Here is a 14,461-nt window from a genome sequence, read left to right on the forward strand (position 1 = left end):
TTGCAGTGTTTGAAAGATGTTAAACTGGCTTCGCCTCGACAGCTATCAGGCCGAGTTTGAATTAGTTCGAGTCATGTCATCTGGATGGTCATTTATCTCCCAGATATTGTTTGATCAAATTTATAAAAAATGATGAATAATGAAATAGGCTTGAAGTCGTTTACTCTCATCCTGAACTGAATCTATCATAACCGTGGTTATTTTGTTAGAGATGTTTGATGGATTAGTTCATTTTTTTATTGGTGAATCATTTTGCGTTTCTAAATTGAACCCGGGAAGTAAAATCTAATAAATACTAAAATGCCCCTGGCACACACACAATGTTAAAATGTGTATTTAATCTTCGGTGAAATGCAACTTTGTTTTCAAGAACATATTACCGACCAGACTGCAGTACTGATATTGTGCCAGCAGGCGGCATTACGCAGTCTTGGTGCTGTGAGTGAATCTGCTCTGACTGCATGGCTTCAGGCAGCATGACCACAGGAAAATAGACTTCACACCCCTCAGTACACTGCCAGCATGACGACTCAGCTTTCTAGTGACACACGAGTACAAACGCAATGCACACACTAAGATGCCACACAAAATAAGAGCTTCTTCGTATTTTTATTTTTAATAGAAAAGAAAGTATTCAAAATAATACAACAGGAAGTATCCGGTAAAGATGACTGAAAAAATGTGATCTGTGTCTAAAGGGCAACGACGCATCCTCCCCTTGAGCTCAGCCCCGTTTTCTGCTTCAGTGTGTGTGTGTGTGTGTGTGTGTGTGTGTGTGAACACTGAATCAAATTAGAAATAGAGCTTTATGATGCGCATGACAGTCTGCTGGTGAAATGAAAAGGGATAAAGTGTGTGTTTGTCTGGTTTATATGTACATGTGAGGTGTGTTGGAATGACAGTGTGCTACGATATGTACAATAAAAGACTCCGTGTGTGTGTGTGTGTGTGTGTCGGCTTGGATCTGCAGTTCTGTGGTATATGAAGAAGGATAGATTGGGTTGAGACACAGATGATCTGAATTAACACAGCTTCAGTCTGCCTGCTGTGGTGAGGATGATGATAATGGGATTGGTGATGATGATCATGATGCACTACAAAGGAAGCCAAGAGTAAAACAAACTGAAGAAAAGGACATCAGAAAAGGGGACCAAAAAAAAAAAAAAGAAAGAACTGAACTTGTAGCTGCGAAACACAATTAAAAAAAAAAAAATAAGGTCCTTGACTTCAGAAGGCAGGAGGAGTTTAGAGTTTCTAAATCACCGGCTCGCTCCCTACTCTCTCTTATTAAAATATCACAAATTTTTCACTCTCTTTCCTCACCCGCCCTCACCCATTCTCTCAGTCCCTCATGGGCCAGGTGGCCTGGCTGAAGGTAGGCAGGCCAAAGAGTTCAGTGTGGATCCTGATGGTGTTACGCAACCCCTCTGCCTTCAGCACCTGTTATTCCCAGGGCCTCCTCTCTTCTTTACTTATGTGTCTCAGTCCCCCACACACCCACCAAGGACATTTGTCCGTACTGGGAGCTCCATATTTGGGAGTTCCTCTGTCCAACTGCATGGGTTCAATATTCAGGATCGAACCACGGAGGTACAGCCGGATGGATACGGAGGGAGAGATGGAGGGATGAGGAGCTGATGCTTGATGAAATTACTCAGTTTGAGCCGACCGCTTCCTTCTCGTCACGTCCTCCACCATCTCTCCCTCCTTTCATCTGTCTGTCCCTTCATCGCGCCGCCACCTCCATCTGTCCGCTCAGGGGCCTGAAGGGGTGAGGAGGGCTGTAGTCTCTGAAGAAAGTGCTCTTCATCCCATTTTCTCTCTCTCTCTCTCTCTCTCTCTCTCACATGTATCCCCCACGCTTTCACTTTCGATTAAAATACTATCTTTGCCATACGTTCAAAAACACACACATGTTCATACCAACACATACAGTGTCCCGTCACATCAACGCCCCATCGGTAAAACATTGATTCAACTCTCTCTCAGGCATACATAAGCACACACGTCCGCATTCACACACACACACACACACACACACACAGTGAGGCTCTGTGAGGGTGAATCTCGGGGGCCTCTGTGCTATGTCCCATCTTCCTCCTCCTCCTCCTCTGAACAGTAGTCTTGTCCCTGCAAAGAAAGAGAGATAAGAAAGAAGATGAGACGTGCATGATTTCCTACTCTAATTTGCTCTGGTTATGTATACTCAGTAATAACCTACTTCAAATGACTCCCTCTGAACTGTCTGCATGCAGCAATCCCAGACACACTTTTTTTACTCCACTCACACAAACCCTCATCAAATTTCTGGTACTGGCGTAGAAAATGCTGGATGAGGAGGTTAAGTGCTGACAGGTGGGCAGTTATGCTGCTTTGTTTCTTCCATCACGATGAAGCGCTAACTCAACTCCCTTGCTTTCCTCTATAGAGCCGGCCTGACAGCTCGTCTAACTGCGCTCGCTGTCTCGATTTAAATAAGGCTTTAAAATACAGGCAGCCTCAGTACCTGAAAAATCAGTAGCGGAGAGAAACCAAGTGCATTTAAAAACAGTACGGTGCCTAAGTTGTACTTTGAGGCATTTAACAGCTGTATTTCCATTTCATGCTACGTCATACATTTAATTCACTACATCCCAAATGGCAACATTTTTACACAAATTTAGTTTTCAATTTCAATGCTCCAATACATTTATCTGACAGCTATAGTTACTTTGCAAGGGATTAGTCAATTAATCAGTCAGTCAGTCAGTTTGGATGAGTGATTATATGTTCTTAAAGCAAAATGCCAAACAACTGCAACTCAATTGCAAGGATTTGATGCTTTCCATTGTCTTATGTGATAGTTAATTGAATATGTCTTCTTGTTGGCCAAAATTATCTATTTTGAAGACGCCATCTTGGGCTTTAGGATGTTGCATTTGCGACACTAGTTTTTCACTATTGTGATATTCGCAGATTAATGGATGACTGAAAGAAACCGCTAGTAGCAGCGCACACCAAGCGAAGTGTAACATTAGCATTTTGAGTGTTTCTGGCCAATGTTTACAGAAGTCCAATATTCCTTTTTGTTCTGTTTTTGGTCTCCTCCAACTCTTGAGAAATAAATGCTCCACAATGTGGAGCAGCTAGTCGCTAACTTTGACCGTCTGCTGTTTGATGCCGATAGTGTATTGTTGGTTAATTGCAGCTTTTCGCTGAAGTGGCCAGAAACTACTCTTATGAGAGCAGAGAAAATATTCGGGCCAGAAAACCAAAACAATTAGCTGAAAGATTCTAAAACGCTTGTCGCGCAATAATTCTTGGCGGGTTCCTAAATATGGGAAACCTACTTCACATTATCATTTAATCCACAGTTAAAACAAAAATATTGAATAGAGCGGCTTTAAGTTTATATTCCTGATAATGACGAGATACGCAACATTTTAAATGCAGTACTTTTACCTGTAATTCTAAAGTATTTCTACACTGTGATACAGCTACATACGGTTAAAAACAGGCAGGCGATAAATGAAGTGCATAACACCAAAGCTGAATCCAGCAATTACTCACTATCGCTTCACTGCAACCTCATTTTCAGTCAGAAACAACCGGTGAGATGAAGTGTCAGACTAAGAGTAGTAAGTGCTCATCACTGCAGCCATCCTCCCCCTCACACACACACGTGGGGGGCGGAGTGTGGAGCTCGTAAGCAGAGTGACAATGTGGACTAATGGATGTTGTTGTAGTACAGCCTGTCTCTTTAAATGCTAAGACCCAGCTGTTTCTTTAAACGCTCAGAGGTCCAGTCCAGTCCAGTCCACCCAGTCCCCTCCACACCCACACACCCCCTCACCTTCTCAATCTTCTCATCCAGCATCCTGAAAAATTCCTGCTGGCTCTCTGACGTGTGAATGCTGAGAGAGAGAGAAGAAAAATGGAAAAGCGAAAAGGAGGGGGGAGAGGAAGTTGGAGACGAGGAGGAGAAGGGAGGCAACAAATACATCATGAGAATTTTCCATTACACCCCCCACACAGCACAAACACACACACACACACGCATAAACACACGTGCACACAATCCTCCCTGCAGTGCGAGAAAGGCTGTGGAGGAATTTAAATCATTATTTTATAAAGTATTAACCCAGTCTCTCGTCCAAAGGCAGAATACTGTGCAGCCACCAACAACCAATATGTTTACATATACAAACGTACACAGTCTGAGGTTGTCCGAGAGCGTTATAAAAACCAGACACAGTATATCACTTACTTCACACATCGGTATATCAACATACTGATTCTAAGTTGTATCTTAATGGACGCTGGACATAATGGTTTACTACAGGGTCAGTTCAGCCAAATTACAACACACTACGATGACAACAAATGGATCAGCTTTCCTTGGAACTTCTAAACTCCCCATGAGAGCTGTTCACAGTGAGCTGGCAAAACAATCTCATCACAACGTCCATTAGTACTGTAGCTGCTCTAGTGCTTCCCATTATATTGCATGATCTTCCTCGGCAGATGAAGTGCGACATTGTTGTTAATGTGTTAAATGTCAGTACTAAATAAAGGAATCGGTATGGCTACCGCTAGAGGTAAAAGAGAAAATACGAGCTTGTTTTATTATTTGGGTGAACTGACCCTTTATACATGTTGGTTGTCAAGAGCCTTTTTTAATACATAGATCGTCTATTTTTTTAACAATATCCACCAGACTTGTATTTCAGCATATACAGACTGCTATTGGCCACTTACTTAGACTTGATGTTTGCTGAAGAGACCTCTTTCTGCTGTTTGCCCCTGTACTGCACATTACTCTTCTCCTGAAAGGCAAACACACACACACACCCCATTAGTTTTCATTATCAGCTGATAAAACAGGCAAAAAACAAACAGTTCATATCAGCAAACAGCCACCCCACTGAAAGCATGCGTCACCTCAGACCTGCATTATTAAATCATGTCCTCACCCAGCTGGCAGCCATCAGGCACCGATACAAATGTATGTAGGTTGTAATAAGACCGATGAAGGTTGCTCACCTCACATGAGTTCCCCTCCATGTCTTTGTGGACGGTTTCCTGCTACAGTGATCAACCAAACACACTGTGACCTGCACCTTGTGGTACAAAACAAACACTGGTCTAACCACATGTGGTCGTACTGGAGGTTACCTGGCTAGGTTTCAACTTTCAGAGGTTAAGAGGTGCTTCTCCTTGTGGTTGCAGCCTGTGACGGTGATAAGGACGGTTTCTGAGCTGCAGTTATATAAATTAGTGACAGTGCTTCTGTTGTTTTAATCCGAATTTATACACTGAACAGAAATATCAACACTTTGGGTTTTGCTTCCCATTTCGTACGAGTTGATCAAAGACTTTTTCTACGCTTATTTCTGCACAAATTTGTTTGCCAAGTGAATCCATCCACCTGACAGTGTGGCATATAAAGATGCTAATTAAACAGCATGATAATTACACAGGCGTGTCTTGGGCTGGTCACAAAAAAAAAAAAAAAAAAATGCCACTCTGAAATTTTCAGTTTTATCTTGAATTGTATTTTGTTACGATTCCACGAAGGACTAGGGCTACAGAAATACATATTTTTGGCCACACATAAGCAGAAGTATCAGTCAGTATCTGGCATGACCATCGTCTGCTTCATGCAGTGCGGCACATCTCTTTTGCATAGAGTTGACCAGGTTGGTAATTGAGGCTTTCAATGTTGCTGAATATTAACAAGGAACGCCGTCGTGTATGTTGCATCCCAAACATGCTCACTGGGTGAATATGCAGGCCATGCAAGAACCTGGATGTTTTCATCGTCCAGAAATAGTGTGCATATCCTTGCAACATGGGGTGGTGCATTATCATGCTGCAACATGAGGTGAATGCTGCGGATTAGTGGCACTGAACCGAGGGCCTCAGGATCTCGTCACAGTATTTCTGTGCTTCAAACTAAATGCACATCTGTTCACAGTCAGTACCAAAACCCTACCGCCACCATGGAGCACACAACGTGGGCATTAGTAAACCTCCCTCCAAACACAAAGCCATACACGCCGTCTGCCTGGTCCAGTGAAAGCCGGGGATTCATACGGGACGAGAAGACTTCTCCAGACGAAGCTGAGCAGTTGCCCATTCAGGTCGGTTACGACAACGAACGGCAGTCAGGTCAGATCAGCTTCAGTTCACAGTTTGTGCAGAAATTCCTCGGTGGTGCGAACGCTCAGCTGTCCCGGTGGCTGGCCTCAGACCGTCTTGCAGGTGAAGAAGCCGGATGTGGAGGTCCTCGGCTGACGTGGTTTCACATGGCCTGCGGTTGTTAGGCCAAATTCTCGGAAACGACATTGGAGACGGCTTCTGGTCGGGAAATGAACATTCAATTCACGGGCAACAGCTGTGGCCTTTTTGTTGTGACTAGCCCAAGGCACACCTGTGTAATTATCATGCTTTCTAATCAGCATCTTGATAAGTCACACCTGTCAGGTAAAGTGTTCACCAACATGGATTTAACAAATTTGTGCAAGAAACTTGAGAGAAATAAGCATTTTGTGTGCAGAGATCTTTTATTTCAACTCGTGAAAAATGGGAGCAAAAAGAAAAGTGTTGCGTTTATATTTTTGTTCAGTGTATAAATCCTGATTAAAATACAGAAGCAGTGTCACTCTGTCACTAATTTATATAACTGCAGCCCATTTGTTGTATCAAAAAAGATTCCAAAAAGGATAAAGACGTGAGGTGACGTTCTCATTATCTCCGGTGTGTTTTCCTTATGTCTCCTAATACAACAAACAACACAGCTCGACTTACTCCATTGTAAAGGAAGCACATTTTATGAACTGCATGAATTGTTTTAAATGGCTAGTTTACTTGTTTCAAACTGGGAGGTATGGTATGTTGTTTAGTGGGAGACCCAAACCACATTTTCACACAGCCAGGTAACCTACAGTAATGACAAGTGGTAGAAAACACATACTTTCCAACCACATGTTGTGGCTTTACTGGAGGTTACCTGGCTGTGTGAAAATGTGGTTTGGGTCTCCAAACACACACACACACACACACATACACACACACACACACACACACACACACACACCGAGTGTGTGGGGAACTCATGTGAGTCGACCAACATTCATCCGAGTTGAATCTTTTCTTTTTTTAAAGATAAAACTTCAAATTTTAGAGAGACCTTTTTTGTGACCAGCTCGAGACCCACCTGTGTATTAATGATGCTGTTTAATCAGCACCTTCATCTCTCACACCTGTCAGGTGCACGGAGTCTCTTGGCATTGTCTTGAGAAAAAAGCCGCTTTGGGAGCAAAGTGTCTTTGTTTTTTGTTTTTTAAATCACTGTAGTTGCGTTGCTTCTTGTTTCACCAGGATGCCAGTCAGACTGACCTGATTTACTGAAGGATGCAAACAGGATCTCACTTCCCACTTCTACACGTTTCAATCATTTAGTGCAGGGGTCTTCAACGTTTTTCAGGCCAAGGACCCCCAAACTGAGATGGAGCAGGGACCCCTGACTATATATATTGTACAAAATTGTGTTTTATATTAAACTGGGCCTAGTGCCATGTATAAACATATGTCTTAATTGTGCATTCAATACTAAGCTATTCAAATAATACACAGGTTCATATATTCATGTTTTTATTTTAAACATGTGCAAGGTACGGTGAGCAGGGGGGCCGTGCCACTGCCATTTATAAACACACCTTGTCAGCTGATACCAATGCCAACATCAACATCGTCTGTCAATTGCATGATAATCATACAAGCTATTCAAATTGCCGTTTTTATTAAACATAAATGAGGAAACCAAAATGAGTGATGGCCTATTAGTGCCACTGCCATGCATAAACATACCTGTTATCTTTCATACAATACTGAACTATTAAAATAATGGACAGATTTTAAAAAAAAAATTGTGAATGAGTGAAAAAAAAAAAAGGGAAAAAATGGAGGAAAAAATATATATATTTTTTTAAATTGTCTAATCAACCAAAATTTTCGCGGGCCCCCTGCAGTACCTCCGCGGACCCCCTGTTGAAGACCTCTGATTTAGTGTGTTGATGAGGGTGTAAACATGTACAAGCTTTACAATTTGGAGGTTGAGTGTGCATTTGGGATCGGATAGTCGGATTTAGCAAGTTATTACTACAAAAGAGCCCGACCAACATTTCTTTCCACTGTTTAAGACGGCAGGTTCTGCAGGAAGAGTCAAACCAACCAAGCGATCAGCCCCTGCATTCCACACACGCCAGCATGTTGTCTCTACCTGCGTGTGAGGCACCTCTTTGTGTGTGTGTGTGCCGGGAGCTGCCTTCGGACACAAACACGAGCCTGTTCGCCCGGGTTGATAAACTGTCAGGTAAAGGTCTGAGTCTGTGTGCGGATGACAGGCTGTCGGTGGATGGGCTGGGGTGTGTGTGTGTGTGTGTGTGTGTGTGTGTGTGTGTGTGTGTGTGTGTATGTATGTATGTATGTATATCTGCTTTTGTGTGCGTCTCTCACCAGGTTCTCCTGGTTGCGTGCATTCACCCGGTTTTCCTCCCCTCTCATGTACTTCACCTCCTCCACTCCCTTCATCTTGTATTCATCTAAGGAGAGGGGGGTAGAGAGAGAGAGAGAGAGGCATGATTAAAGGAGGGAGAGAGAGGCAGGAGGGAAACAAACATGTATTTATCGGACATCCTCCAGAGAAGAAACACTGACCAGATTTCTCTCATTCATCCCGGTGAATATGATCGGAACGGCTAAAATGATTGAACCATGTCACATCGGCTTCACCGCATTATTTCAACATCACCAACGACTACACCATTGATTTTAGTTCTAATTTGTTCAAGGTAATCTGATAACTGCAACCGGACACAGTGTTTTAGAAAGTGGACATGACAGCTGAGGTTCAAGTAGGAGGAAACTAGTCATCTCCTTTCTATTTAAGCTGCAGCATCTCCTCTGAGGAAAGCGGGAATACACGTCCATGTGAAGTAAGAGAGGGGACAGAGGAGACAAAAAAAAAACAGGGAACAGATAAGAGGGAGTGAGCTGGAGGGGATTAAAGATCAGTCGAACAGCTTCTAGGCTACATGGACAGCTTAGACAGTTAAGACAAGCTCACGTTAACACTTCCTCAAAACTGCACGGCATCGCCACCGCGCCCCGCAATATGCAGCCCAAATCCCCGCCAGAGGTAAAATCAGGGCAATGCCCCTGAATGTACAGAACTTCCTCACTGAGGTTTCAACACTCTGTTTGAATCCCAGAGAATCAAAAATAGATGTACAACAACCACAAGTTCATCACATCAATCTGCCCAGATGTTATAATCAACATTCCCCTGTTCCCGCTCTTCAGTTGGGAGAATTTGCTGCTCCCCTCTGACTTATGCGATTGTAAACGGAATATCTTTCAGACTGTTGTTCATAGAAGTCGAGCAAACTGTAAGATGTCATCTTGAGCTTCAGGAACATGTGATTTACTATCAATAGACTAAATAAATAATGAGAACATGATTTATCAATATTACCAGTCTCAATATCACAGCCTCATTCACTCATTCACTATTGTCTAGTACATACTGTAATTTATACTTTTTAGTTTACTCGATAATCAGCATTAATAATTGTATGAATATCCTCATCAGTTTATATAATGCATTCTATAGTAAATAGGGACTGCAGTCTTTTTGTTTGAGCACTAACTGCATTAAGGCACAAAAAATGAGATGAAAGACACAAAACGAACCTTTTACCAGACAATAAACAATAATATCACGTTAAATTAGGGCAAAACATCCAAATATGTTTGAACAAACACATCGATATCAACATTTTGACGATATCGAGAGAGAGAGACGATGAGATTTTGTGTAAATAATCATCAGTAATGTGGATTTAAAAAGGCAAACACAGTCTCGTATGTTCAGAAACACTTCACTGTAATGTGGCTTTTATAACCAGGAGAAGACCACACTTATGCCATATACTGTTATCCCAAATCTAAGATGATATCTAGCCTCATATCACGATATATCGATATAATATGGATATTTTGCCCGGCCCTACGATGGATCTGACAGTGATGTAACATGATATGCCATTTGAAACTCGACATACAACACCTTTACTGAAGACCAAAGCCCACCTAACCTTGAGCGGAGCTATTCAAGCACACTGGCATTTCTGCTGACTACCTGGTTGTTGGACATTTTACTGATAAAGCAGCCGAGACTCTGTTACACACACACACACACACACACACACACACACCTCGGCCTTATCTGTTGCACACTTTGTATTTTGCCCTCCCTCTATCAGCTGTATGTCTGTTTATCCGTGTGTCTGTCTGTGCCACTTTGAACCCAGCTGACAGGTTCAACCCTGCTTCTGCTCCGTTTCTCACAATCCACCCACGGCACCTGGATCACCTGTGTGCACAATCGCCTGCGTTTCTACATCCAACATGTGCGTCACTGTGGAGCAAAAACACGGCCTGCGTTTGTCAGATAAAACGCTGCCGACGAGAAATCATTTCAAAAAGGGAGAGAAAGAGAAAGAGAAAGAGAAAGAAGGGGGGAAAAGCTGTGCAGATTTGAGAGAAGGAGAAGGAGAGATGAGCGGGGGGGAGGAACAAACGGTGACTACTTTTCTTCTGTTCTGTTTGTAACAGGAATGTAAACGAGTCGGCTCCTGTCTGAACATGCTGACACACACGCACGCACACAAACGGTTTTATAACACCACACAGGATCACCGAGCTAAGATCTGCTCTGTAAACATGCAGCGCGTACGGCAGCTGCAGAATTAAGGGCCATTTCCTCTGCTCTCGTGCACATCACAGGAGCAAGCCACACAGATTTCAAGCCACATAATCCGCACCTTTAAGGTGGATACAGATGAACGGGGAAGGGGTAAAATCAACTATGTAAATAAATCTAAATGGACGTTTTCAAGCAAGCGAATTGAGGAAAAAATGTCATTTTGTAATTTGGGTGAGCTGCAGCCCGACGGGTGAAATGTTACTGGATAGTCACTGAGCTTAATGTGACGGGTATACGTAGATCAAAGTGACCCAGCTTACGCCAATCAAGACTCATCACATCACAGACTTTGCTTCAGTTCAGATTGGAGCAAAAACTGGTCATGCTGTGTGAGTGTAGAGTGTGTCTGTGTGTGTGTGCGGCAGTCATCGTCACAAGAAACGACAAGGGTGTTTCGTCACGCCGATGCCGGGCCGGGCTCGCTTGGGGATGGAAGGGGGAGGGGAACCGTCAGAGAGGGGAAGATGAAAGGCGAGGACTATTTTTGAGAGGCGGTGATTTTGTGATGTGGCCATCTTTCTCATCTCTGATTAGAAACCGCGCGCTCTGCGCTGACCTTAAGGTACAAACACTTGCGTGTGCACGAGGGCGTGCGTGCGCGCGCACACACACGTTTGTCCTTTTCGTGCAAGTGTTACGTTTTGTATGGGTGTGACTCATTTAAATAGCTGCGTTGGGAGCGCGTGTGCGTATTTCTGTGCGTGTCTTTGTGTCTGCTCTAACAGCTCTAGTGGCGATGTCACTCTGTCCTTCCCGCTGTGTGTCCTCCCTCTTAGCCACTCTGGCCATGACATTTACACCTGAACATAAAGTCTTGTCTCTAACACACACACACACACACACACACACACACACACGCACACACACACGCACACACACACACACACACACATCAAACAAGGAGGAATCAATTTAGAAAGAGATATAAAAAATACAGGGCATAATATTCTCCAGAGAAATGAATGCCACAGCTTTTACTGGCAGGAATAAAAAGAGAAGCACAAACAGAATATTTGCAAAAGTCTGTTCTGATTTGTAAGCAAATAGGAAAACACTCAAATTAAATAATCAGATTATATGAGAATCTGACTTCTGGTTCCATCTGTCACAACATTTACACATCTTTCACCAGCAGATTCCTTTTTCTAGCCATAATGTAAAAAAAAGTATACATCGTGTTTCCTGTATGAACACACTTCATGCAGCACTACTTCCTCATTACTAACGCAGCTGAACTCAGTGAATTGCTGTATTTTGTATGATTTAGTAGACTACTTTTAGATGGATTGGTTTCCTGATACATCAGGCGGATATAGTGTCACATGATGATGCTCTAAAATGCTGAAAGCAATTTGAGAGAACCGAAAATAATTGCCATGTCTGGAATCAGTCAAATCTAATCCCAGAAGAAAGACTGGATTGTGCAAACATTTGCTGGAAATTAAAATGTCTTAAAAATAGACTGAGACCTATCATCCTGCAGAGATTTTGATTGCGTTTGTAAACCTCAACGAGACGCAGACCTATCAGGTGTTCCGGGAACACTAATCACAAATTAAACAAATACACTGAAAAGGGAGTTTCACCTGATAATGTGAACAATTCCTGTAAGGCAGAAGTAGATCTACTTCCTATTCTAGGTTCACCATAAGTCAAATAAAGATATACACACGTTTATGCACTGCACATAAAGATGCGTTTACTCACATTTAAATTAAGAATGCATATGCAATGTACTGTATATGTACAGTAGCTGTGTGTACATGTGTGTGTATGTATTGGTATAAATATCTAGGATTGTTTTCAGTCCTCTCCTTTGACTGAATCTGCTGCATGTTTGTTTTTAATCTAACTCGCAGTATCTGGGGCAATACATCTGACCTTTATTCAACCAGGGTCAACACGAATTTTCTTTTCCAGGAACGCCCTGATCCACAATCACACCTGGAAGTTTCCCAATACAACCAGAGTAAACCACCAAGTGGCGCCGCCGGAGCAGCCAAGCAGCCTTATGTCAAAGGGCGCTTCGGCAGTGACATTGATGGGACGGACACATGCCGCTCTTTCACCTTCCGCTGCCTTTGAACCGGCGGTCACCAGCGTGCTTCTCTGTTTCTGCGTATGTACGGCCCTAAAGAGGAATTGTACACTGTACACAGAAACCGTGTTTGTTGTGAGTTTGTTTTTGTGCTGTCTAAAGAGCAAGAGGAGAGGATTCTCTGAAATTCAAGGATGTAGCTGCTCTCTTTGAATGTGTTATGTGATAATATTTCCAAGGACTGGGCGCTCACTTAGCGGTTTAATGAAGAAAGCTCGGTGTGATTGAAGTGACAGCATTTCTTTGAGGCACGACTAAAAACAATCAGCTTTGAGCGATCCCGTTATTATTCCCCTCGAGTACAAACACACCATTGGTTCTGTCGCAGCTGTTTCGGACTGAATCAGCCAGACACAAACGTTTCAGAGGGACAGTAGCATCAGGAGAACAGAGCCTCAAACCGCTCAGCTGCTCCACCGCCTCAAAACAACACAAGCTCTTAAAGGAACGGGGCAATCTGCACGCCACCATGTCATACATGTCAGCGTGCCACTTTCGCAAGCACATACACGCGCAGTGCCACATACGCTATCTGCACTGTAATCTCTCCTCCTCGACTGTGATTATCGTAGACATCAATAGCATGATGTTGTGGAGGGTGTTGCTGTTTTCTCTTGGCGTCCTTCAGTGTTTGTGTAATGGAGCTCAGTCTTTTCCGGTTATTGTGCGAGAGAGAGAGGGGGGGGGGGGGGGGGGCTAGTGGCTGGAGTTTGACAGACCGGGCAGTCAGAATATCTGGGACACACACACACACACACAAATGCACAAATACACACACGGACAGACTGACTGGCAGTCAATCTGTTGGAGGCGGATCAGTGTGAGTAAGAAGAGGGCTCACCGCCTCACTTAATACACCGATATGCAACACGGAAACATACATGAACACAAATAGGTGGACCCATGCTGACACGTAGTCTACAGGGGGTAGATTTTTGTGTGTGTGTGTGTGTGGGCGGCAGGCTGACTGACCAAAACCGACCAATCTTTTCTGCCTCGATCATGAGAAGTACACCGGATGCAGTGAAGCAGTTCTGCCGGGGTTGTAAAGGGCAGCGAGTTTAGTAGGAAAGAATGACTACACGATGCGTGACGGTGACTGAAATGCTGCAGAGGAAGAGGAGGTAGAATTTAGGGGGATAAGAAACAAACATAAGACTGGATGAAGATGAGATGAAGAAAAAAGGGGCGTGAAGAAAGGGTGTTATTGGGTTTGGGATAATCCACACTATTCAGGTCACTTCTGTTTTCCACCTTCAACACACAAACGCACGCAGACAAGCTCAAACAGTAGTCTGGCACAGCCACTGCCACCGCCACTCTAGATTTCCCTTTAACCAACTGACAGTGACACTGGGGGATAGGATGGGAGGAAGAGGGAGGAAAGAGGAGAGGTGAAAGGACAAAAGGCGCTGACCCAATGTTGTGCCAGAAGAAGAGAGGAAAAGATTCAGGGAAAGAAGAAGAAACACTGGGGGATGAAGGCAGGAAGAGAGGGGGGGGGGGGGGGGGGGGGGGGGGGGGAGCGAACAAAAAAAGAGAAGGGGGAGGGG

General features: G+C 43.6%; 1 protein-coding gene across 2 annotated transcripts in view; it reads right to left on the reverse strand.

Moving 5' to 3' along the window:
- Nucleotides 1-590: 590 nt before the first annotated feature.
- Nucleotides 591-14,461, reverse strand: part of LOC116392473 (uncharacterized protein C1orf21 homolog) — a 28,908-nt gene continuing 15,037 nt past the window's right edge. For both annotated transcript variants that reach the window (XM_031863958.1, XM_031863957.1), the window contains exons 3-6: nt 8,500-8,585; nt 4,738-4,805; nt 3,833-3,893; nt 591-2,130 (exon numbers count right to left, since the gene is read on the reverse strand). In XM_031863958.1, the coding sequence (XP_031719818.1) occupies nt 2,083-2,130; nt 3,833-3,893; nt 4,738-4,805; nt 8,500-8,585 (263 nt within the window). In that variant the 3' untranslated portion in view covers nt 591-2,082. The remainder of the gene's footprint in view (nt 2,131-3,832; nt 3,894-4,737; nt 4,806-8,499; nt 8,586-14,461) is intronic.

This window comes from Anarrhichthys ocellatus, unplaced genomic scaffold, assembly GCF_004355925.1.
Source record: "Anarrhichthys ocellatus isolate YVR2014 unplaced genomic scaffold, GSC_Weel_1.0 scaffold30, whole genome shotgun sequence".
Taxonomy (NCBI): Eukaryota; Metazoa; Chordata; class Actinopteri; order Perciformes; family Anarhichadidae; genus Anarrhichthys; species Anarrhichthys ocellatus.